Genomic DNA, 24,850 nt, shown 5'->3' on the forward strand with positions numbered 1-24,850 from the left:
TTTCCTCAAATAAAATGACTTCTCATTTGAATTTTGATTCTAATAATATTCAGAAATTTGAAAAAAGATGAAAAAAATAAGTTTTCAAAATTTACAACCATTTGATCAGGTATTATATTTTTTAAAAAAATAATTTACAAATTATTAGCCGATGACACCTAAATATGGGAGAAAAAATGAGATAAGAGTTAACATAGCTACTAACAATTTGAGCCATTTGCTTCCTCTATTATAAGGATGTCCGTCTAGGAATAATCCTTCTCCACACCCCACACCTCCCAGCATTTTTTTTTTTTTCTTATAAAGTGTGAAATAATAAATAATGTCTAATGAGAAGAATTATTTATATTCTAATATAATTAGGACTTTGAGTCTAAAAACAAATAAAATTTCAATTATAATTTGCTTTCAGATGTCTATTATACACACAAAATAACAACTCTTTACAATAAAAGATAAAATTAACCAACCTAATTTTATTAAAATTCATTCCAACATTACAAATTGCCTCTGACTGAAAAAGAAATTGCCTAGAATATTATATATATCTTTAGGCCTCATAGGGCTAGAGTTACACTTCCATGTAACAAAGATAGAAGCCGCCAAAATTAGATTCAAGATAGTGCACAGCAGAAATTAAAGACCAAGACTATTTTTTTTTTTTTTTATATATTTCACAAACCCAGAGTTTCATGTATGTATGCATGCATGCAACATTTAACCAACCATTTAACAACAAATTTTCTTCTATCAGTTAGATGTTCTTTCTGGATAAACACCTTCTTACTGATAATACCGAGATCTCCCAGAATCACAAACACAAACATTGCTTGACTAATTGTACCAACTATGATATCCCCGCAACATGTCAGTCGATATTGCCTTGAGGTCTCCCAGTTTTGTGCATTCATGAATTGTTCTCCCCTCGAGCTTCTGAACAAGTGGATTCTAATCATCCAACAATCAGTCAGAGACAAGGTCTACCAAATTTGCCATCAACAATCCTGTGATTGCATCCTTTCAGCTTGGTTACAACTGGTTTTTCAAATATATATAAAAGATGGTCGGGATTCATTCAGCCACAAGGGATCCTATCCTCCTGTCCCCCACATCAGCCCCCTTGAAGTGAGGCTTTGAGGGAAATACGAATATAGTAGATGCAGCAATTGAGGGTTGAAACCCAACTGAGTATCTTACTGCTGTCACGGTAAATCTGGGCATCTGTTGGACGCCTGAGGCAAGTGGCACAAGCTTGTAACTGAGAATATGCTCAGATTTTGGAAGAACAAAAGCCGTGTCATTATGAGACCCAGATAACACAAAACTCTGTGCATCTGCCAATGAGAATTTTAACTCTTGAAGCAGTATTGTGTGGTTCCGAATTTTGACAAGGTATGTGAAGGGATCACCAAGGATGGCATATGGGGGACAGTCCAAACTCACAACCAGAGGAGGTGACTCCACATTTACATCAGGAAGGGTTTGTTTAGTCAAAACCGAAGCTGCTTTTGAACCAGAATCCCTCATCCATGTTACACATGCAGTCCCTAACGTAAGCTTTGAAGAATCATCCTCAGAAATGACCGTAAAAACCTTTTTGAATTCTTCTCCTGGCACAAGAAGGGCAGGTTCCAGAAGGTCTTCACCTTCGTGTTGCACGGAACATGGCCTTCCAGTGTCTTCAATATCTTCTTGAAGAGACATGCCTAGTAATTGCAACGGAACCTCTGCAGAGTTCTTAGCACTAACAAGGAGAATACATGTTTCATTACGAGGCAGTGATGCTGGCAGATCAGAATCAGCGACTGCCTTGATCCTAGACAGCAACAATGGGTCCTGACGAAATGGCAGCATAAACCGATGGCTAATTACAATAGCAGCCTTTCCTTCAATTTGCAAGCTCTTGTGGACATTAACCTTTTGTGCAGTTGATTCAAAGCTATGCGGAGAATAGCCCAACGATACATAAAGCATTACAGGTTTGGGCCGATGCCACTTGATTTCGAGTTTGCAGGACCAAGATTCTCCACATTTCAGAAATGGAACAGAAAACAATCCAAAAGACTTCTGAATTTTATTGATTTCATCCGTATCCATTTGAGTTTCATCCTTTCCTTCTGGAACAGAGATGCCAACAAGCTCAACGTGATGACTATCCAAAGAGTATGCTTCTGTTTCCCTAGGACTAAACAAGCTGCCACCTCTTACATCCACCAGATTGATCTTCAACTCGCCAGAGTAGACTGCATGGCCCACAGAGCTCACAGTAACAGGTACTATGAACCTCTCTCCAACAAGTGCAGGGCCAGAAGCACCTAAATTAAGATCTACTTGCGGGTCCGGTTCTTCAATCTGGGTAGCCTTCTGACCACTGAAGGCTAGAGCAGGATCCTTGGTTGGAGAAGTCTCTACACGGTCTTCATACTTGAAAAGTGGTAAATCCTCCATTGAAGCTGGACTTTCAGCTCTGCAACAGATCGTGAAGTGCGGTCCCATTTTTGCAATAACAGATGTGCATTCAAGTTTTCCACTTTGATCTGAATCAGTCATAAAATATTCTGAACAATTACGAAACAACAAACGGAACATTTTTTTATACAACGATAATATACCTGATTCTGCTATAGGCAGGGTGTCTTTCTAGGATAAAAAATAGTCGAGTAAAAAAGGCAAGCATGGAGTAATTCCTTAAATTGGATCGTAATAATTCAGCTATAGCTAAGGCATCTTTCTAAGCGCAAAAATAGTGGAACCAAAAAGGTCAGCATGGAGCAATTCCTCAAACTGGATCATTAAGTCAAATTTGGCAATAGAATGGGGTGAATCAATTCGTACATTTTTTGAAGAACCAGATGGGGAACTTGCACAATTCATGCAATCACAAACTTGGTAACTCACACCCCCCCCCCCCCCAAGCTTCTCTTGTGTAAATTATTTCTTGTGGGTATCAGGAACATGTTCAGTGCCCCCCACCTCACCCACTTTTTCCCCTATAATAGATTGAACCTAGCACACAACCTAAACATAACAGAAATCAGATCAGATAACTGACTTACCAGATTTGACGTCATATGTCAAACGTAGCCATTTGTTTGTAGAAAGTGTCAGAGAAGAAGAAGTCTCTGCTCGGCGGCCTTGTTTATCATCAGCTGTATCAGCAAGAGGAGGTCTTTGGGCATTCATGATGATAAAGTTGCAATTAGATTGATTGAATTGCACTTCTAATTGATCAATTTCAACAGTCAGGGGTAATTGTGATAATAGTGAGAGTGTAATCAAAGTGGGTGCACTGGGCTTGATTTTTTGTTCATGAAATGCAACCGAAGCAAGAAGCACCAATCTTAGTGGACTGACAAGATCAATCTCAAGGTGAAGTGGATTATCTACAGTTATTTTGAGATCATTATTGCTCTCAGCTGATGATAGCCCTGATTCCTCAATGACAAGCCCGAAAACATCCTTGTGTATTTCTTCTCTCCGTGCCAAACTTGCAGGGCCAGCTGGATCATTCTCTCTATAGAAAGACTGGGTATCAGTACCAGATGATACTGGAAGCGCAGCCATTTCAAGTGAGTACTCTATAAAATCTTTCACAGTACCATATTTCCTTGCACATTCCCGCAGGTAACCCAAGACTTCCCAAAGCAGAGTGACCCACCCCTCTCGTCTGTACAGACTTGCAATATCATCAAAAAGCTGTTTCGCATTATTAAATTCACCAGCCATATAATATTCCTTGCCAATTTGGAATCCACAGAAAGAGCCCATCCTCTGGACTTTGAGATTACTATATGATTCATAAGATTTTTTCAACAAGGCAATTATTTCATATGAATCTTGAAACCTTTTTCCTTCCGCAACAGCAAAACAGATATATTCTTCATCAGTGAGACTGAAAGCAGGATGAAACAACATCAAGTGTTAGTAAAAGGAAAATTTACTGTTGAAAATAATCAATCTCAGCATTATCTGTGAAGACTTACGGCTGCATAGCAAATTCATCCCCTTGCTCCAGCAATCGAGCAAACTGACCAACATAAGCTGAAGGTACCACAGACTCAGCATTATTATCCATCTCATTGCCAGTTTCTGACATTGAGAGCGCAAGTTCCAAAGAAGCTCTCTTCTCCTTTAAGTAGTGAGCAGCTAACTGTTTCAAGATAAAAAGTCGAGAATCAAGTCAGTGAAAGGTGTAATTAGTTTCAACAAACCCTAAATAGTCCAAATCTCTCTCGAATCCTTTTTCAGGTGACAAAGGTTTGATCTACAGAATCTCTGGAGTTATGCCTTTCCAAATTCAAATTTTAAATAAACACGCAATCTTTAGCTATGTAGCTACTATTCTATCATCCAAGGAGCTTCCCATATAGCAAAAAGGATCCCTCATTACCTCCACGTGCACACAACTAGAGGCACAGATAAACTGTATTTTCCATTTGCCTCCGAAATGCACACGCAAAAGTAAAAAAGGCTGCGCTCACCTGATAGTAATACGCTGGACGAGATTCCCACTCGGACAAAGGTTTGTCAGCTGTACCTAAAACTAGAGATGAAATATTTGCAATGGCTGCTGAACTTTTGTCCAGCAACTCCCCGAATACCAAAAATTGTCTACTCATCCACTCCCAATGAAGAAAGACGGCTTCTGGGGTTCCAACCAGCCTTCTATAAGAAGCATTATGCTGGCGGAACCACGTAACTGCTTCCCCAACCTTTCCACCATGCAATAACAGAGTTGATATCTTGAAATGCAATTGCTCTGCCACAGTTTTTATCTCAACTAACCGTTGAATAGCTGGCAACCTTTTCGATGTACCAACCATCTGTAGTCATAAATATTCATAGAAAGGTCATAAAAAGTATTTTATGTTTTGAAAATATTAAAATGACTGAAGCATGGATGTGAATTTTTAAAGTACCTCTCGCAGTGTATGATAGGCATCTTCGTAAAATCTCAAAGCTTCAGCCCAATCTCTTCGGAACTCTGCATATACAGCAACCTAGCAATTCACAGCAACATACATTATCTAAACGCATACAAAAAGCAGCATGCATTTGAGAGCAAGGCCCAAAGAGGCGCTCTTACTTTGAAGCAATAACGAATGTGCAACTCAATACTAGAAGAACTAGAGGTCTTCTTTTCAATACGCAATTTAATCCGTTTTCCTTCATCTCTGTAATATGTATTCGCCAATTCTGCCAGGGCGGATCCAAGCCTGCTGAGTGACTGTTTGAGCTCGGAGGGCTCGTCCGGCTTAAGGATGACAACGTATTTCGAATCCAGTTCGGCACGCTTGCGTAGGGCAAGCATTCGATCTTCGCCAATATCGTCTGCAAGACAACTCAACCAAATATACAATTTAAATCACAAGGAGAAAGTGTAGTGGATCCACTGCCCAATTCCAATTAAGCCGGTACATACCTCCATGCGGCACCACCACCAAAAGAAGAAATTTAATGTTTCGGGAACGAAGGACGGCTTTGATTTGATCAAGGAGGGAGCAGACCTGAAGCCACTGGGCGGGGTCGCCGGAGAGCTGATCGGAAGAGAAGAGAGCGGCGAGCACGGAGGGAACCCTAGTGCGGTGCTTGAGGAGCCAATCCCGCTTCAAGATGCCTGGAACGACATGAGCAGGGGAAGGATCGTCGCCTTTGGGGGTCCTAGAGAATAGAGAGACGTTGGAGAAGTCAGGGAGAGCGAGGGTGTTGATTGGTGGCTGCTCTGAATGGAGGTGCTTTGAAATGGCGGCGTGAAGCTCCGGACATCCCACCAGCGATACCAGACTCACCGGCGGTGTCCTTAACTCCTCCGGGTACTCTTCCATTACTTCGCTAGGGATTTCGGAGTGGGAAGGGGTGCTTTTAGATCTGTATCGGTTTAGCTCTCTATAATTTTGTCGTCTTCTCCCCGACTCCACCATAAGGCCCCGATACGCCGGAAGGCTGACCCATTAAATTCCACATCGTATTCTTTATCATTTAAAAAATAAACAAACAATAAACAATAATGTTAATTTCTTAATATAAATATAGTTTAAATAATTTTAAAAATCATTTCAATGAACACCTACTAATTAGAAAATAAAATAAAATTTCTCAATTTTATACACACTTTAAATCTAATATTCTGGATTAGTCAAATAAAAAAAAATCTAATATTCTATTTTTTTTTATAAACAGATAAAATCAAGTAAAATATTAATAGATCACATGAGCACATGATACATTAAAAATTGAAAAATAATAAAAAGATAGAATAAATATTTGTAAATAATATTCATAAGTTATAAGTTGCCTTGTAAGTAGAATAATTCAAACTCAAAAGGGTATCAATCAATTTCTCCATTGAGTTACTCAAATGAAAAATTTTATGCAGTCATTATTCACTATTTCACACTCCACATTCTATAAAAAATACCCTCACATCTTATAAAAAAAAGAATACTACTACGGGTTTCGAATTCGGGACCCAAAAAGTGTCCCGAATAGTGTAAGTTTTTTCCTTCTTTTTTTCTTTTTTTTTATGTATTTTTTTAATCATCATAAATATTTTTAAACAAAATAAAAAAAATTACAATATCATTAAAAAATATTTTCTTAATCATTCAGTAAAAATACAAAAAAAAATCTCATTTGTGATACTTTTTGGGTCTCGAATTCGGGACCTAAAGCATTTTTCAATAAAAAAAAAAAAAACTATAAATATAAAATGTGAGAGTAAATAATGACATATACATAAAAATTCTCTACTCAAATAGGCAAACAATCAAAATATGTCGCCTTAGAAAAATGTGATATAGGATGACAAGCAAAATCCTTAAACAGTGATACCCGCCTATCTATATATATATATATGAAAATAAGCAACACAATGTCCATAGTATTACCATTTGAAGTAAGAGTAATGCAGGATACAACTATTTTTACGAAAGAGACAACTTATACCTATTTTTTTTATCATTATTTTTTTTAAAAAAAATAAAGGGTATTTTTATAAAATTATCATTTTTACAAGTATGTTGTACAAAAATATCTCCTATTTAAAACGGAGTTGTAAAAAATTATTATAGCTTTTGTCATTTTCCAAATCATAAATAACTCAATTTCTGCTTATCATGACACTTCAATCCGTTTGTATAATAGAAAAATACATGAATTTGTAAATGAAGAACTAACTTTATAACTTTATTTTAGCACTTAACTCTTTCTATTATTCAACTATTCATAATCTTTTAATCATTATTCCTTTATCATTCTCTATTGTTGTATTAAATAAATGAGAAATTATTTATTATCTTTTATTTAACTGTCAATTATTTTATATCACGCCAAGAGATGATAACAAAAATAGTTAAAATGATTATGAATAGTATTTTTATTTTTATTCTCAAATACAAAATCGGTGCTGGAATAAGAATCTGAAAGGAGGGGGATCAAAATGGCAAAACAATACTTGTAACTTGTTAGGACTAGTACATATATATATGGACCTTTTTCCAGCAATGACTTCACAGTTCAAGCCCGGGAAAACAAGGACTTCATCATGAAAATTACACAACCAGTTTGCCCATTTACAAAAAATTCCAACATCCCTGGCTCATATAACACTTGCACAGGTTTTCAAGCTATATTACACTAACTAGATAGACCCCACTATCAGCACCATCATACAGGAAACTAGGAATTTCAACATTCCCCCATAAGAGAACCATGGGGAAGGCCCTGATCTTTGTGGACAGGCATTTGGTTGGGAAGGTCTAGGGGCACTTGCTGCAGTAGGATTAAGTACACCAAGTGGAACTGTTGGTGATGGAAATGATGGAGCTGAAGGTCTACCCACTGCAGCAGGAGGTGAGCTGCTAGAGCAAGAAGGGAATGGAGAAATAGTTGTGTTGTTCTCTTGCATCTTTGTTGGCAGCAGAACACCATCAATGCCATGGCATCGGATCGAAGACCCCTCCATGCAAATATTGGGGCTAATGATCTTCACATTGTTGATGGAGAAGTTTCTCCTGCCATTGTTGATGATTCTGAGCATGTAACCTGGGAATGAACTAGGTATGATGGAGCCTGTTGGGATATGCTCTAAGTAGTCGAAAAGCAAGGGAGATGGGATGGAATGGCGGAGCAAGAACTCGAAGACAGTGCCTTGTGGCATCACAGTCCTTGATAGCATCCTGTCATTAGGCATCAAGAAAGTAACATTCTCTTGGATTTTTCTGCCCAGAGAAGCCATGTTGATGAGTGTGACAAAGGTGAAGTAGTTGGCTCTTTGCATCTCATCAATGGCACCGACAAGGTCTAGGTTTTGGTTACCTGGAGGAGTTGGAGTTTCCATGGGAGAAGCTGGGGAGACAAGTACTCCTAGAAGAACTGCCAATTTCATGAAGGCTGCCATGAGGTCTTTTCTGGGTGATGGCTGATGAAATATCTATCAATTTCATTTGGTAGTCTTATTATTAAGGGGTACAGGTGAGGTTAGCTATTCATCCAGAAATAAAGTAATGGGGTTAGCTTGGACATGCAACTTTGCTTCCCTAACAACTGATTTTCACACTTCCTGCATGCATAGGAGTATTTTATGGGCAAGATTTACCTATTAGGTGTTATTGTTGATGTTAGCAACTAGTCCATTTTGTATGATACTATGTTAGGCTTGAAGACTTCCTGTCCAATGTTCTTTGATTGAAGTTGAGCATCAGGGGTGGGCTCAGTGTGATCTTTCATTGATTTTCTTCCCTACTTTTCTCGCCAACCCAATTCCAAAACCTTTATACAATTATCCTATTTTGCCATATAGAAATTATAGCCTATTTGCATCCCGGATTCCGGATTTTTAAAAACCGATTTCAATCCGGGTTCCGGCCTAGATTTGACCAGGGCTAACCCGGTCTGAGTTCTGGCCCGGTTTTGAAACCCGAATTGCGGGTAATATCCTCTAAGAGCTTGAATAAAAATAAAAATAAAAAGGAAAAGAGTATACCTTATTTTTCCTCCGGAAAGTTAAACAAAAAGAGTGATCTATTACAAGAATTATGTTAATATATTTTAGATTAACAAGTTCCAATGTCACATAATATTTACTATTCTCAACTTTAATGAAAAAAATATATATCAATTTTAATTTTTGACAATTCGAGGTGTGAAATATAAAACATCTAATAATTTATGGGTGATATGTTTATTTAACTCATAAAAGACTATTACTGAAAGTACAAGTATCTTGCCTTTACATTCGATTTTATATAAAGAATCATTCAAAGAATCTCATTTTATCAACAAATTCCTTCTTTTTTTGGTTACATTTTATCAACAATTCCTAATTTCTCAAGTATTATTAGTGTTTTTTAATTTTTTTTTTATGATACATGTGATTATTATATGATTAAAACTCAATTATAAGGTTGTGTTTGGTAAGTAAAGTAATCTGTTATTATTCATTATTATTTATAAACTATTCACTAATTTTTAACTACCATTTACAACTCATCTGAAATTAACTCAGTATTCAAATATAATATAAATAAATAAAAGTAAATATGAGAACATTATTATTTTCAAATCTTATCATATTACTTCATTACTATTCATAATTAATTTATTATTATTTACAAATTATTTATTATTATTATTTTATTACTATTTATAAATTATTTATTATTATTTTTTTATTATTCATAAATTATTGTACTACACATGAGATAATATTGCCTTCCAAATTCCAAACGGATCCAGCCTCACACGGTCACACTTACCAAGTTTTCATACCCATCGTTGCCAAAGGCCCAAAAACAGAACTGGTAACACTTGTGGTAACCCAGCCTGCTGCGTACTAAGGTTTTGCCGTTTGGGGAGGAAAGAAGAAGCAATAGTTCGTCAATGGCAGGGTCCACTGGCGGCACAGGTTCATCGAATCCCTCTCCGGCTCCACCTCCTCCTAAAATCCTGTTAGCAAAGCCCGGTCTCGTCACTGGTGGACCAGTTGCCGGTAAGTTCGGACGTGGAGGTTCTGCCGATGATGAAACGGCGTCGCTTCGGTCCCGCCTTCCTCCAATCGGCTCCCTCAACCTCCTCTCTGATTCCTGGGACTTCCATATCGACCGCTTTCTCCCTGTACTCTCTCTCTCTCTCTCTCTACCTACATTTTTTTTTATCAGTCTCTTTCTACCTATATGTGTGGGCGCGCGCGCATAATAAATTCCGAATCTCTGACTCTTTAGCGTTATTGGTAATTAAGCCATTTGAAATTATTTTGTGGCCCAGTAAAGTTGTTAACAATCTTTTTTTTTTATATAAGTAAGATCAATCTTGAAAAAGAAACCGAAAAAGTGTGAAATTTCATGTTTCATTTGTTTTCTTCCATTTTTCTGAGTAACCAAACAAGATATAAGTTTTGAACTTTTATGTTCTGGTCTTCTAATTCTTAGAACAATTAAAGATTAGCTCAATTGAGCCAAAGGGGTTGGTTTTGCTTAGTTGAGGTGGAACAACTCTCAAAATGATAGTATATCTTTTTTGTTTTTTCAGTTTGTGTGAATACTAACCATGAACGAATTTGTGTCAATTTCGCAGTTTCTAACCGAGAATACAGATTTTACGGTGGTGGGGGTGATTGGTCCAACCGGGGTGGGCAAGTCTACGATTATGAATGAACTCTATGGGTTTGATGCAAGCTCGCCTGGTGAGTAATGTTTGCATTTTTTCTGACAATTCTCTTGTTTATTTTCCTTTTAAGAGTTGCCGATTGAAAGCTAATCGATGTGCTTGGAAAAAAAAAAAAAAAAAAGAGAGAGAAAAGAAAGTCCAGACTGTGTTTCTAACTGCCAAGTCATTTGACAGCTGACCAGGTTTATGATTGTCCTTGTGATTGCAAGGTTCATCTTCTCTCATGGTACATTCACTTGTGTGGATAGATGCTGCATAAATTCTTCCATGCATGACAACATTTTTCCTCGGGTGAAAAGCATGATACTTCCTCTCTCAGGAAAGGAATGGACAATAAAAATGTTATTAAAATGGAATATAAATGACCGAAGTATTCTCTCTCTAGCTTATCTGAGAGTTTCTCAACGAAGTTACGGAAAGGAATAAAATTATTTTTTGACAAGTAAAATAAAATTTATTAAACCAAGTAATTAGGCATAAGCCCAAGTATATAGGAAGTAAGAACACCTAAATTACAAGCTAGGATCTAGAAAAAGCAAATAATGAAATTTTTTATTTGGCAAATACATCTGTCTTTTTATTGGTGTCTTTTAAGGTACAAAAGAAAAAAAATGGAATTTCATCTTTTAACGTATGGGAAGAAGCATTCTTGACTTCTTTTTCTAGACAAGGGAATAGTGTCCCAACATTCCCTTTCCACTCCATTCCCCCAATACATTCAATCCAAAGTTGATTGTTAGTTTCTTCGCATTTTCCTCTTGTATATTGAGAATCAAAAGACTCTGGAGTTCTGGTTTATGATGAGGAACGAAGATCAAGTGCAGCCCTGTGTTTCAGTGAACAAGCACATACTGAAAGCTAAAATCAAAACCGTACCATGTTAAGGCTATGCCTGATCATTACTTAATGAAAAAGGAGCCATTAATTTATGCTGGATTGTAGGGAGGACGTGACTCCTTAAGTTTTCATGTTACTGCAGAGTTGTGTCATGGCCCTGCCTATGGTTCTGGTATGACTATTTCGTTGAAAAATGCTATAATACAAATGTCCATTTTGTCTAGGAAAATATCTTCTTTTAGGCTTCATTCTGCTGGTAGAGTAACAGTTCAGTATCAATTCAGCTGCTATCGTTTTCCTTCATATCTAGATAATAAATTCAAATTTTCATTCATCTGTAGAATAAAATTTTACTGAATATGTGCAATATCACTGTCTTTGGTATTGCCTTTTGAGTTAAATTCTTCCCTTTTAGTTTAAATTGAGGTACGTCGATATAAGATAACTATAGTGCATTGGCTTTCAGGAATGCTACCACCATTCGCAATACAGTCAGAAGATATTAGAGCAATGGCAAAGCATTGTACTATGGGCATTGAACCAAGAATTTCTGCTGAACGTATTATCCTTCTCGATACCCAGGTTCAATGCTGATATTGTTGTTTTCGCTTGACCATTTTTTTTGTTTGTTGCAAACAATACATTAAATATTATGTATACTTATATATAAAAAATAATAATCTTTATCTACTTTAATATTAATGTTCAATGATAAGTTATTTCATATCTTATATTCCTCTGTGTTATATGTTGAATCTTACAAATGAAGTCACAAGAGAGTCATAGATCTTCCATAGTTGAAGCAGATTTTTTTTTTTATAGGTAATCAAGAAGTTTTATTCATAGAAGTAGGCAAAGCTCAAGTACACATGGAGTATACATGAGAATAACCTAGTTAGAGTTTACAATCGAAAGTAGAAGATCATGGACAATTTTGCCCATTACAAACAATAGCCCCCACCCATAAGAACAAAAGAAACCAAAACTTGGGTGGAGGAACTAAAGAAAGCTTTCTATAATTAACTAAAATAAGCTTGATAGCACCTGATGATTTACATGTGGGCGAGAAAAAAAAAATTTTGCTATTAAGCATACGATGTTGACAGGCAATTTCTAGCACTTCTTTTATCTTAATCTTCTTGACCTAAGAATTGAGGAACTAGGGACTACTAATTAACTTGATCCTAATTTATTTTTTCACATCTGTATCTTTTGGGAATGTAAGGGTTGGTTGGGGTGGGTTGTGGTGCAGACTCATGTTTTGTTCTTGACAAGTTAGCTTTTATAGCTCACTCGCCTTTGCATTTGAAGTGGCATGAATGTTATCATAACTATTTCTCCCTTTTTCCTTTCTCAGTGGAATTTAAGTCAATAGTCATGGTATTAACAACTGTATCAATAGGGATGTAAGAAAAAACTGAAAAACTGACTGAACCGGTTTTGGTTCCTGGGGACAGAAACCGATTGAAAACCGGTTCGTTCCTAGTTTTCATGATTTGGAAACCGAATTGGACTGAACAAAACCGAAATATATATTTTAAATTTTTTATATTATATATATAAATTATATGCTATATATATTGTACATATTATAAAAGAGTAATGCTAGGTACAAGTTCCAAATAAACAAACTCTGCGTAGGCCCTTTGTAAAAAAGTGGGTCTCACTAAAAAAGAATGGTTTTTTTTACACTTTTTCAAGGTGAATTTTTTTACAAAGGTTTGCGCGGAACTTGTACAAATCATTTCTCATTATAAAATTAATATAATATGAAATTTTAATCTTACCATTTATACTTCCTTGTTATAAACTTACTCTTAAACATGAATATTAATATTAAGTTATTAAAATGTTTCTATTTAACATATTAAGTTACATACTTACATATATAATATGGTATAACATATATATATATATATTATATTTTTTGTAAGTACATTTTTTTAAGCTAAGTAGTTGGTAAGCAGTTATTTCGTAAAATTTTTTTTTATATACTTGGAGTTAGACCTCTTACTTTGGTGGTTGCATTTGCAATCGTTTTAGCATTTTTTTTTTGTTAGATTTTGTTTATGTTGGCTAATTGTTTTTGATATGCATGTTTTTGGCTTTTAGCCCTTAGGAATATTGTTATGTGCATTTTTTTAGTAGTTTTTTTTAAGGCATTATGAAATGCGTGTTTTTGTTTTTGTTTTTTTTTTTTCCCGATTTGGGGGAGGGGGGTTTCGAACTCCAGACCTCCATTTTGGAGGCTGGGGGTTATGCTAACCAGGTCACATGCCTTTGGCTTATGAAATGCGTGTTTTAATTTGAAGTAATTAGTGTATTTTGGCTAATTGTTTTTAGCATTTATTTGGTTAATTGGTTACATGCATGGTGTTGTGAGTTGAAAATAATGTTTTGGGTTATATCAGATTTGGACTCAAAAAATTATTCATTTGGGTCAAAAAACCAACCAGCCCAACAAAAAATCCAAAAACTGAATCACACATGTAAAACCGAACCAAACCGAAGCCGAAAGAAAGAAAATTCTCATTCCCTGGATTAACTGGTCGATTTCAGTTACTTATAAAAAAAAAAAAAAAAAGCTGGTCGATTTCAGTTCTTAGAATTTGACTTTAGATTGGTTCGGTTCCAAAATATGTCCAAAACCGGACCAAACTGAACCGATATTACACCCCTATGTATCAATAACATGCTTGATATTATATTGAAGGATCTGAATTCCCTTTTTTTTTTCCTGTTGTTTCCTTTAAACATTTCCTAGTGTTCGCTTTACTACTGTACATAATGGAGTATTTACGTTGTCTCTTTATTGAATTATGATGTATTCTACTTGCCTTGCAGCCTTTATTTAGTCCTTCTGTTTTAGCTGAGATTATGAGACCTGATGGCTCATCCACGATATCAGTTCTAAGTGGTGAGTCTCTGTCTGCCGAATTGGCTCATGAACTTATGAGTATTCAGGTAAATTTAAAGTCTTAGAAGTGGGTTTATTAATTACACCTGTTGCTTAGGATCCATGAAATTTCTGATGTTTTTGTATTTCCTTATTTTTGCTTTTGTCATGGACTCATCTATACCGTGGTGATATTAAGCACATGTTGACCAAGTGTTGAAATTCTAATGATCTTGTCCTTTTCTGCCATGCTGCAAGGAATTCTTCTAGCTTGGCGTTCTACTAGCATCCATATGTCACATTTTGCTTGTGGTATCAGAGGGAGCTCATGATAACATGTGGAGATTGATATCAACAGTAGGACTCTCATCTTAGTCATTACTTAGTATATTATATATATTTTTAGATGGCTCAGTTCAAGTATGCTATAGCCGTTGCTTGTTTGAATAGCAAATTGAATGAACTGTTATTTTTAAATATCATGTGCTTAGACCATCTGTTTAGATATGATGTTTCAGATTTCTGTTCCTTACACGTTTGAATGTGGTTCCTGCATTGAAATGTGGCTCTTAAGCGTATCTGATCTTCATTCATAACTTGTGCCTCCCAACTCACTGTTTTGCTCTGTTTTTTACATGTATGTTTTTGATCGAGTGCTTATTGTTTCTCCATTTGTAATTGTTACTGTTGCTCCTTTCTTGAAGAATAGTGCACCATGAATTACCCTTTCACTAGAGGTGATACCTGCCCCCCGCATGGGCCAGGGGTAGGGTTTGCACCCCTGCATCCCGCCCCTGGGAGGCGGGGGCGAGGCCTCTCGCCCTGGTGCCGGGGGGCAGGGTCAAAGATCTCATCCGCCCCACCCCCCACCTAGTCCAATGGTACCCATGGCCCATTGGGCCTAAAAACTATTTTTGGACCCAAATTATCACAGAATTTAAATTGTAAATTAAAATTTGTAAATATAACCATAATTTAAAAACTAAGTTATTAGTTTTTAAATTTGTTAGAATTGTATATAAATATACACAATTTATTTATATTTATATAAATATTTATAAATATATATTTATTTATATAAATATATGTCCCAGCAGGGCGGGGTCAGTCCGCCCCCCGCCCCACGTGCGTGCGGGGTGTGGGCCCCCACTGCCCACCCCTATGTTTGACTGCCTATGCACATACTGCTTTGTTACACCAATAGGTGGCAATTCCAGTTACAACTAAGTTATTTGTAGAATTGCAAAGATCCACAGAACATACAATCTGCCCCTTTTTCTTGAATAATATCTATCTTGCCTAGCTTCCATCTGAAGTTTAAATCTACTAGTATTAGGGTTTCATAACAACTAACAAAACTGATTATTACATGGAAACTAAAAACTTGGATTGAAGTAAAAGTTACTGAGCATCACGAGTTTCTTAGTTTCATTAAGGATGTAGGGGTCTTACCAAATAGGATGGGAAAATTCATATTTCTTGTGTTGGTCTTAGCTTTTGGATCTGCATTAATTGCTTTTAGTTGCTTTTGTGGGAATTCCTCTTTTTATTTTTTCTTCTGCCACAATTTTTACCCCATGATCTTTTACATCAAGTCTCTATGCAGGTTGACTTGTTGAAACATGGCATACCTGACCCATCTTCAATATTTCCTTCTCATACCCAGAGCTCAAATATGGGGCCTGAAAAGGAAAACAAAGATAAAGTTACTAAAAGTGAAGAGTATATGGCTGTTCCAATTTTTGTCCATACAAAGTGAGTGATCTTTTCTCAACACAAAATAAATGGAGAAAATACTTAATTTATGATAACATAACATGGGAAGTTAGAGGAAATATTTGAAGATATGACAGAGCACAGAAACGATTCATTATATTCTCTTTGTATCTGTTTTTGCTTGTTTCTATATAATGCCATTTTTCTCTATAACTATCTAAAAATTAGTAAATGAAACTATTTGCACTTCAATAGTTTTGCTATCTTATATTATTTTAAAATTCTTCCATACACAAGGTTAGAGCAATAGAAGCAACTAATCTATTTGTACTTTCCCTTTCTGCAGATTTCATGACGAAGACTTCAGTCCACGTAATTTTTTCCAAATGAGGAAGTCCATTTCACACTATTTCAGCACGTCTTCATTCATAAGAGACAAAACTGGAGGCATTACCAAAGATCAACCACTTTCATCTGCGGCTTCTGGTATTCAGCGTAATGATCCCGATTCCCTGTGGCCGGATTTGTTCGTTATTCCACGTAAGAAGAAGGATGATTCCCCAAGAGATCAATATGAAAGTTACATTTCCGCGCTATGGAAATTGAGGGACCAGGTCTGTCTGTCTGTCTCAACAAAGAAAGACACCTATAAAGCCCTAATATGAATACAGATACATATTCAATATGATATATCAATTCTAGAAACTTAAAATGTTAATCAATTTATATATTATATTTACCCAGAAAAAAGATCTATATACTATATAATTTTCAAATCATGGAGCTTTGTTCTTGTGATTATGTTATTATTAGATGAGAATTAAATAACCAATTAAATAAAAAATAATGTAGAATTAAATTACTAATTTAAGTCTTAAATTAGTAGTCTTTGAGTTTGCAAAATGCATGCATTTATGGTTTTATCAACCTTTGTTTTCAACTTCTGTAACTAGAAGATTCAATAATGTTATCGAATGATATTGTAGGAAAAAAATGGTTCACAAAAATGGGCTTGGGCTTTTTTGTTCTTGTTTGTGTTTGTGTTTGTGTTTTGTTTTTTGTGGTAGATGAATAAAATGAATATAAAGCATTTTACAGATCTTTAAAAAATCTTAAACATATCTAAGGACATTTTAAAATATTTTTTTTAAAAAAAAAAAAAAATTACATATTATATTTAACTAAGTATCTGATACTGATGTGAATACTCGTGTCAGATATGTGATTCCAGACACAGAAGCATGTGATTGCTGCATTCACCGTGTTAACACTTTTTTGTATTTTGTAATTTTATGTGTAGAAAAGTTGTCTTTAATTTTTAATCAATTTATCAAGATGAAATATAGATAAAATTGAAGTAATTTTTCTCATACAGGTTATATCCATGAATGGCCCTTCTTTTGCAAGGACTGTATCTGAACGTGATTGGTTGAAGAATTCTGCTAAGATTTGGGAACTTGTGAAAAACTCCCCAATTATTGCAGAGTACTGCAGAACACTTCAAAGTTCGGGTCTATTTAGGAGGTAACCTCCATATATATATATATATATATATATATATAGTCTTTGCTATATCAAACAATGGGCGGTTTTTATCTTTTATTTTTTGGCTCAATGTAGCTTCCTTTAACGATTTTATTATAACAGAAAAGTGAATTTTACCCTCCCTAATCCTCGCTTAACAATGGGTAGTGAGGTGATTTCAGATATTCTGTGAATAGTAGTGAAAAAATAATGATAAAATATTAAATAGTAATAAAAAATAGTAAAAAGTATGTGAAAAGTAATGAATAATAGTGGAGTATGCTCAGAACATTCCACTACCCAAACGGAGGCCGTCGCCTTTACAAATTGTTTAATTGTTTGAAAAAATTGCCCCCTCATTTATATTTCGTCCATCAAAAACCTGCAGACTAAATTATAACTTGCATCTCAAATTGTTTGCTATTGAAGATGATTTTGTCGATACAAAAGGGAAAATAAAAACATTGATCACTATACGACAAGAGTCATATCAGTAATTTTTGTTTGTGGATTAACAAAAGGAAAATGATGGGCCTATAACTATTTTTACTATAATTTATAACAATTATATTATAGTTTTTATAATCTTTTATACAACTATATTTTGAGAGGCATTTTTATAAAATAACTTATAAAAATAATATTATGTAACATAAATATTTCCATTTTAAAACATTATTATATTAAAAAAAAAAGTTGTAGAAATAATTGTGCGTGGATCATTACTCAATCTTCCCATATATTTTTTTTTTTCATTTTTCATAACAAAATTAAGGTGAAATAATCATTTTGATACATACCACGGGAGTATCACTTCAGAAGACCTTCATAGTAACGTATGATGAGAGCCCACAACACCAACACAAACACCACATATTCTTCTGGTGTATTTCAAATTGAACGCAATAGAGTAATATTTAAAAAAAGATTCAATTCAGAAAGGTTAGAAACCGACTTGATTCTGATGAACTTATTTAATCATTCACTAAGTTTGCTTCAATTGATTGATTTAAGCTAATTCAGACCGATTCTAGACAATTTTAAACCAATTACAACAAATTCAGAACTATATTTCTTTTTAAACTAGTTTTTTCTTCTAATTTATTGTACAAAGATATGATAGAATTAGACATATATTAATTTTTTTCATCATTGTATTCAATAAGAATCACAAAAAATTTAAAAGATAAAACATGTGTTTCTTTAATATTAATTTTCTTTAATGATCTTTATCTTCTTCGTATAAGGCAAGAACTGAAATTATTTATATTCGTATAATATTTTTATTGAGCCAAGTCAATGAATTTATATTTTGTACTCTTTTATACATGATATTAAGAACTTGAATTGCATTATATATAAATTTTAATATTTTTTTTTTATCAACATTAAAATGATTCAATCACTCAATCCTTATCCGATTCCAACTTTTCGAGCCTTGATTTAACTTTTTTTGATAAGTCCTTGATTTAACTTTTTAGCAGACTCATATCATATTTATCCCACATTTTTTTTTTTTTTTTGATAAACAGGAAACATTCATTCAAATCAAATAGAATCCTTACAAATAGATTTCTTATCAAGCCAAATAGCTTGACTTACAAATGAAGGACAATAATCCCACCACATCACAACATCATCAAAGGTCTGCGGCAAAGTATTCATTTTGGATTTTGATCTTCATGTTTACCATGTATTTTTTTTTGTAAGCTTGTATTCTTTTCTCTTCTTTTTTGTAAGCTTGTATTCTTTTTTTATATTTCAATGAAACATTTACAGTTCCATTATAGGCTAAGACGGCATGATAACGCCACCACCAACATTGAATCCAAGATTGGTTGCCACAAGATGTGGGCATGAGAGAGAGAGAGAGAGATTATCGGGAATAAATTAACAAACGAGAGACCAAAAAAATCAAACCATGCCACAGCAGGAAATAATATTCTCACTGGAGAGAGTAGCAATTCATTAAGATAAGAGACCTGAGCTCGTAAAGTTGGCTTGCCTGCAATCACAAGAGCACAGGCTTCTAGAATCTTTTACCACGCGCTGAGATCTCCGGATGTGGAGCTTGATATTCACCAACTTACCAGCCATCTGTTGAATGAAAAAAATAAGGGTAAATCATAATTTCAAACTTGGAGTTTCTAATAAACATTATAATCGACCCAAGCCACATCTGCACTTCTACCTTTTTTTTTTTTTTTTGATAAGTAATAAGAAATTTTATTCCCCAGAATAGGCAAAGCCAAAGTACTCAGGACGTATACAAAGGAAACATCTGCACTTCTACTTTAAAAGGACTGATGAAGGTGTGATAAAGAACTCAATCAAAGCATTATAAAATGCATTTCCAACTAGTAAGAAAGTTATGTGGGACTTGACATTCAGTGTGCCTCTATCATATTCAATTTACCGCTCTCATCCAACATGGAAAGTTAGTGGGACATTACAGTCTCCCCACCCGATGTAGGACTGCAAACTTGAAATGATTTTAGATGTCTTGGCCAAAACTTCAGGTGCTACACCTAAAAAGGGCATCATCGATGTAGGACGGACTCGATATTTGTCAGCTTGAAGTCAAGTTTAAAAATAAATGTTCCTACTCCGCATAATGTTTCTGAACATTACTCCCTCAAAATATACCTAAAAACAAAATACAACCAATGGATAACTTCTTAATTGAGGAAGAGAAATAACAAACCATTCTCCAAACCAAATCTTCTGGACCCAAAGGCTGAGCTGGACTGGAATACAGAAAATGCCCAGAGTACTGCAAAAATAAAGATCATATCATGGGTCCCCTCAGAGAAATACCTCAATTACCAATCCTTATTTAAACGACTCATGTTCAGCAAATATATGCGGGCATATTCAACAAATAAAATTGCAAAGCTATGGCACTAAGAAGCAAAATGCAGCAGCATTTCCAAATCACTAAAACCTTCATTCCAGTCTTGGAAAAAATAAAAATTGTAAAACATTTCTTTCTGCAATCCAATGGAAACAGAATGATTAAAGAACATAGCCCCAAACTGCTTGCATCTAATTCAACAATTTAATATGATATAAAGATATCATTACGACTTCAAATTCAAGTCACAAACCTTCGCTAGATTTTGTTGCATTTCTCTGATACGAGCAGGGTGAATACCTCGTAGAAATGTTAAAAACCTTCCTGGTTGTACAGCATCAGTGGACGAAACAAATAGAGCTATCTGCATAGGAGGATAACAGGATCTAATCCATCTATTACCCAAACATTGAGACACTAAAAAATAACATCATCAAAGTTATTCACTTCTCTTCTTCCACAATGGATTGAAATAAATCATCTCCATTGTGTATGACATAACAACATTCAACCAATATTATGTATATGTAACCAAACCAACACTAAGAATTTATTTGACAGGCTAAGACAGCGGTCATTTCCTTTTGTTTGACAACCCATTGAATGTAGGCATATTGCTCACAATTTACCACTTCCAACATCCAATTGTAGAAATCTTAAAAAGTACATTTTGAATTTGGGATGATGCTTTATTTGTATTCCCTGATATTGTCATGAGAAGAATCAAGGGAAGCAATAACAGAACAATCTCTAAGAAAGCATACATACCTTTCTGTAATCAAGCATCCCTTCAAAAGGAAGCTCCAATTCGTCACTAACTATGACAGGGATGCATCCACTAACAATAGCATCAAACAATCTAGCAGATGAGGGGGTATCACCAGCTGGGCTTAAGCAAAAGATAGACCTGATTACAAATGAAAGAATTCAACCACTTGACAAAGTATACAGTGTGGTTACCCCATGAAAAATAGTAAGCATCTGTTTATATTACTTGCGCATGCCATTCTGAGCTGCTGCTTTGCCTCCCTCTCCAGCTGTTCCCTCCTCTATAACTACACCCTCAGCACCACTTAATTCAGCTACAAGTTTAGCACGTACTTTTCCTCCCTAAAAAGGAACAAAATCAGCATAAGCTTGAAACATATCAAATATGTACAAGCAAATAAAATATCAAGACACAAGTAATCTTTAGGACATAAAATAAAAAAAATCTGTAATCAAAGACATCATAATTCATGGTCCAGGAGTTAAAAAGAAGAGATGAAAAGACCAACTAAATTTCTTACCAATGAATATCAAGTTCCTAGACATTTTAAAGCAGTTCTGTACTTCTACATTATGATAAAAACAGATAAATAAATAAATATACAAAAACATATCTCCTAGATCTTTATCCTCTTTTCTGTGTCCTTATTCTTCCCTTAAAGTTTGCCCATTGGACACCCCAAAATAGCATCAGATCTATAATATCCTGGCTGTCAACTACAATAATACCATCAACTCAAATATATTTTTAGCTGTCTCCCCATGTACTTCTTGGTCAACACCCTTTTTTAACAAAATCTTACTTATCCCAAAAACAAAAAAAATTGGGGCCATCTGAAAAGTATTACAGATACTTTTTTTTATCAGTAAGAACTTTATCAATGAGAAAGTAGGCATAGCCCAAGTACAAAGGCCATATATAAGAGCAACACCTAAAAAAAGTTTTATGGATATTAAAGTTGCAATCCCCCCACAAAGTAAGAAATTTGCAACCAATAATCATTTATTCCCTTCTCAGAAAAGCCATTCTCCTCAGCATGTTTGCAAGTAACCAAAGAAATTCCAATCATCCCCATACAAGAAATATCCTAAAATAGTTATTCATGTCATACTTTAATATAACTAATTTGAGAAACCTGTCTTTACTAAAAGATTCTATAAAAGGAACCTTGTTCAGAATTGCAGCAGTGACCAAATCTCAAAAAGTCAGTACAGTCACCTCATGCTATATGAGTTCCAAAAGGTAAGTGCCCAGCCAAAGGTGTGAATAAATAACTAAATACCAGTGGAGAATTTCTTAATTTCATGTATGAACCGATTAAAATAATCATAGAATAACAATAACTCTTACAGCATTTCTTTTAAGACGACCCCGGAAAAAGAGTAGAGTTGTTCTCTTAGAATAACTTTCTGATAAGCATTTGGCATCACATAAATCAACATTGGCAACATAAGGAAGAATTAGGTCTTTCTCCAGAAAAACCTGTCCTGGCTTGTACCTGAATGAAGAAAAAAAAATCACTTAATAGTTAATCACAGCATTAATGAATAATGGACCTCTAAAAATAGGTTCCTTGGAAACTTAAATAGTCACCAGTTGCCCGTAGAGTCCATATCTGGTAGCAGCCAAATTGCATTCTTCATGAATTTGCGAACAGATTTGAAAGACCAGGGATGATGAACTGGGAGTATGTGATCCCTTCCGCCAGATCGCTTCCATGCAGGCTGATTGGTCACCCAATTCAGAGCTTCCTATACCACAGGTAAGAGTATGCCAGAGCTTTAAGAAAAATAAGAGAATTTTACAATTTTACAAGGAGAATTCTCAAAGGTTGAAATGCCAAAAACATAAAAGGGCACAAAAACCTATTCAAAGGGTCAATATATGAGGTTTCATCTCCAACAACTCAGGCCGTGGATAGGTTTTTCCCTTTACATGCTCCATCCCTTGTTCACAAGAGGAGGAGGAGATGTGATTTGATATAACGATTTTAGCAAAATTCTGGCCAAGGACATAATTACATATATCCATTCAACAAATCAATACAAATTAAGTGTCCCAACTTATGACTAACCAAATAAATTCTTTTTTTTTTCTTGTTTTTGACAATGTTAAAACTCACCAAGGTAGGACCCCTCAGATCCACCTTTGGGGAGTATATCCTGGATAGACCCTCCAGAATCGTGTATCAGCTAAGCCAGGAAAAATCTTAACACAGAATCGCATAGGATGTCAGAGTCTACAGCACATCCCAAGCTAGTCCTTTGATTACCAGGCTGCAGCTTGACTAGAACTAACGAAATGATATTTGTGACAGAAAAATACAACTACCCATTTAAAAAAAGAGTTAGTCTACATACAGTCCTCAAATGGAGACTGCTTATGCAAGCCCATACAGTTATGTTTTAAAAAAACTTAAAATCAATAATATCCTTTTTAAAATGATTTTTTTCCATTTTATCCCAATTCATCAATGGGACTGCACATGCAATCCCCCACTTAAAACTGTAAATAGAATTTCTCTTAAAAAAAAATACGGCTTTACTACTTCCAAAGACAACAAACAATCGGAAGGGCTTTGTATTTGCGATTACGAACTTAAATCAGGCCAATTCCAACTTTAGGAATTCCATCTCAAAACATATATACAGATATTACGTAAAATAGATACAGAATGGCATACAGAAACAACAGAGTAATTTTTTTTTTTAAACAGCGACAATAAAAAAGAAACGTAAAGCTTGGAAGATCACTCACACCCTGTAAAGCGCTTTGCATTGTTGTTTCTCCATCAAGAAGAAGCTTATGGTGGTGAAGAATGGTATGTAGAAGAGGTCTGCCTCCTCCTGCCTATTAACTCTCACCACATTCTTCAACAATCTCTCCGATTCCGGCTCAATTAAATCCATCCACAGCCAGTAATCAATTGAATGCTACATGTATTTACAAAAAAAAAATATCATTCCTCTCCAATTTTCCTTCCATTTCTTTTTTTTTTCCCTCCTTTTCCCTCGTTTCTTTTCTCGGTAGCCAAAAAGGATAAAAAATAGCAACAACAACGGGTAATAAAAATTGATTTTTAAAATGAGAGAACCTGCTCAATTAAGCGGTGGACGGGGCTGCCATTGGAGGTGAGATTGGAGGTGTCTCTGTAAGTGTTCCGAAACAGCCACAGGAGATCGTAGGTGAACTTGCTCGGCATCTCGTACACGTAAACCCTAATCGGCATTGCGGCGGGGAAGTACGGGTCTACCCACATCCTCTCGCTCTCTATCCTATGCATCGACTCGTCGAGGTCTCTAACAACGTCGTCAGTCGCAATGACACCGCGGGCTGGAGGAGATGATTTGGGTGCCCGGTGAAGGAGGAAGTGCTCCAGCGAAACGACGAAGGAGGTCTCGGGTTTCCGGGTCTGGTGAGAGAGAGTGGAGGGGACGGCTCCATGGGATAGGGAGAAGAGGTAGTAGAGGATGTAGAGAGCAAGGAGAGAAAGGGTAATGAGGAGGAGGAGGATTGGGGAGGACCTGGATCTTGGGCTCTGCTTTCCTGCCATTACCCTTTTTTTCTCAGATTTCGATCCTCGCGCTCG

The 24,850-nt window shown here is 35.4% G+C and overlaps 4 protein-coding genes across 6 annotated transcripts; 1 reads left to right on the forward strand and 3 right to left on the reverse strand.

Annotated features, from left to right (window-relative positions):
- Positions 1 to 456: 456 nt before the first annotated feature.
- On the reverse strand, positions 457 to 5,923 carry LOC108989568 (trafficking protein particle complex subunit 11). 2 transcript variants are annotated; one of them, XM_018963217.2, is made up of 7 exons: positions 5,423 to 5,923; positions 5,087 to 5,331; positions 4,920 to 5,000; positions 4,482 to 4,823; positions 3,984 to 4,150; positions 3,057 to 3,892; positions 457 to 2,537 (listed from the first exon to the last, which is right to left on the reverse strand). In XM_018963217.2, exons 1-7 carry the CDS (start codon positions 5,919 to 5,921, stop codon positions 1,072 to 1,074), a joined length of 3,636 nt encoding a protein of 1,211 aa, XP_018818762.2. In that variant the 5' UTR covers positions 5,922 to 5,923; the 3' UTR covers positions 457 to 1,071. The 2 variants fall into 2 exon arrangements, with proteins under 2 accessions (XP_018818762.2, XP_018818761.2); XM_018963216.2 differs by having other exon boundaries at positions 457 to 2,558.
- A 1,440-nt stretch (positions 5,924 to 7,363) lies between these two features.
- On the reverse strand, positions 7,364 to 8,500 carry LOC108989563 (FAS1 domain-containing protein SELMODRAFT_448915-like). Its single transcript, XM_018963208.2, has one exon. It carries the CDS (start codon positions 8,396 to 8,398, stop codon positions 7,640 to 7,642), a length of 759 nt encoding a protein of 252 aa, XP_018818753.2. The 5' UTR covers positions 8,399 to 8,500; the 3' UTR covers positions 7,364 to 7,639.
- A 1,238-nt stretch (positions 8,501 to 9,738) lies between these two features.
- Positions 9,739 to 17,786, forward strand: LOC108989565 (protein SMG9-like). Of its 2 annotated transcripts, none has more exons than XM_018963211.2 (8): positions 9,739 to 10,113; positions 10,573 to 10,681; positions 11,954 to 12,084; positions 14,347 to 14,466; positions 14,669 to 14,755; positions 16,005 to 16,153; positions 16,461 to 16,728; positions 17,490 to 17,786. In XM_018963211.2, exons 1-8 carry the CDS (start codon positions 9,880 to 9,882, stop codon positions 17,640 to 17,642), a joined length of 1,251 nt encoding a protein of 416 aa, XP_018818756.1. In that variant the 5' UTR covers positions 9,739 to 9,879; the 3' UTR covers positions 17,643 to 17,786. The 2 variants fall into 2 exon arrangements, with proteins under 2 accessions (XP_018818756.1, XP_018818757.1); XM_018963212.2 differs by having other exon boundaries at positions 11,969 to 12,084.
- Positions 17,787 to 19,334: 1,548 nt separating this feature from the next.
- LOC108989564 (probable arabinosyltransferase ARAD1) lies at positions 19,335 to 24,850 on the reverse strand. Its single transcript, XM_018963209.2, has 9 exons — positions 24,356 to 24,850; positions 24,021 to 24,194; positions 22,855 to 23,012; positions 22,612 to 22,759; positions 21,487 to 21,602; positions 21,261 to 21,399; positions 20,746 to 20,856; positions 20,343 to 20,411; positions 19,335 to 19,735 (listed from the first exon to the last, which is right to left on the reverse strand). The coding sequence occupies exons 1-9, from the start codon at positions 24,812 to 24,814 to the stop codon at positions 19,607 to 19,609; spliced, it is 1,503 nt and encodes a 500-aa protein (XP_018818754.2). The 5' UTR covers positions 24,815 to 24,850; the 3' UTR covers positions 19,335 to 19,606.

This window comes from Juglans regia, chromosome 16, assembly GCF_001411555.2.
Source record: "Juglans regia cultivar Chandler chromosome 16, Walnut 2.0, whole genome shotgun sequence".
Lineage (NCBI taxonomy): Eukaryota > Viridiplantae > Streptophyta > Magnoliopsida > Fagales > Juglandaceae > Juglans > Juglans regia.

Excerpts from the sequence above, each read along its gene's own strand:
- LOC108989564 (XM_018963209.2), bottom strand. The coding sequence starts at position 24,814 with ATGGCAGGAAAGCAGAGCCCAAGATCCAGGTCCTCCCCAATCCTCCTC. Across the intron at positions 24,195-24,355 it reads TCCACCGCTTAATTGAGCAG|CATTCAATTGATTACTGGCT; the intron begins GTTCTCTCATTT and ends AAATACATGTAG. Across the intron at positions 21,400-21,486 it reads GCTCAGAATGGCATGCGCAA|GTCTATCTTTTGCTTAAGCC; the intron begins GTAATATAAACA and ends ATTTGTAATCAG.
- LOC108989565 (XM_018963211.2), top strand. The coding sequence starts at position 9,880 with ATGGCAGGGTCCACTGGCGGCACAGGTTCATCGAATCCCTCTCCGGCT. Across the intron at positions 10,114-10,572 it reads ATATCGACCGCTTTCTCCCT|TTTCTAACCGAGAATACAGA; the intron begins GTACTCTCTCTC and ends TCAATTTCGCAG. Across the intron at positions 14,467-14,668 it reads ATGAACTTATGAGTATTCAG|CTTGGCGTTCTACTAGCATC; the intron begins GTAAATTTAAAG and ends GAATTCTTCTAG.
- LOC108989563 (XM_018963208.2), bottom strand. The coding sequence starts at position 8,398 with ATGGCAGCCTTCATGAAATTGGCAGTTCTTCTAGGAGTACTTGTCTCC.
- LOC108989568 (XM_018963216.2), bottom strand. The coding sequence starts at position 5,921 with ATGGTGGAGTCGGGGAGAAGACGACAAAATTATAGAGAGCTAAACCGA. Across the intron at positions 3,893-3,983 it reads GATGAATTTGCTATGCAGCC|TCTCACTGATGAAGAATATA; the intron begins GTAAGTCTTCAC and ends TCCTGCTTTCAG. Across the intron at positions 2,559-3,056 it reads GACATATGACGTCAAATCTG|AATATTTTATGACTGATTCA; the intron begins GTAAGTCAGTTA and ends GTAATTGTTCAG.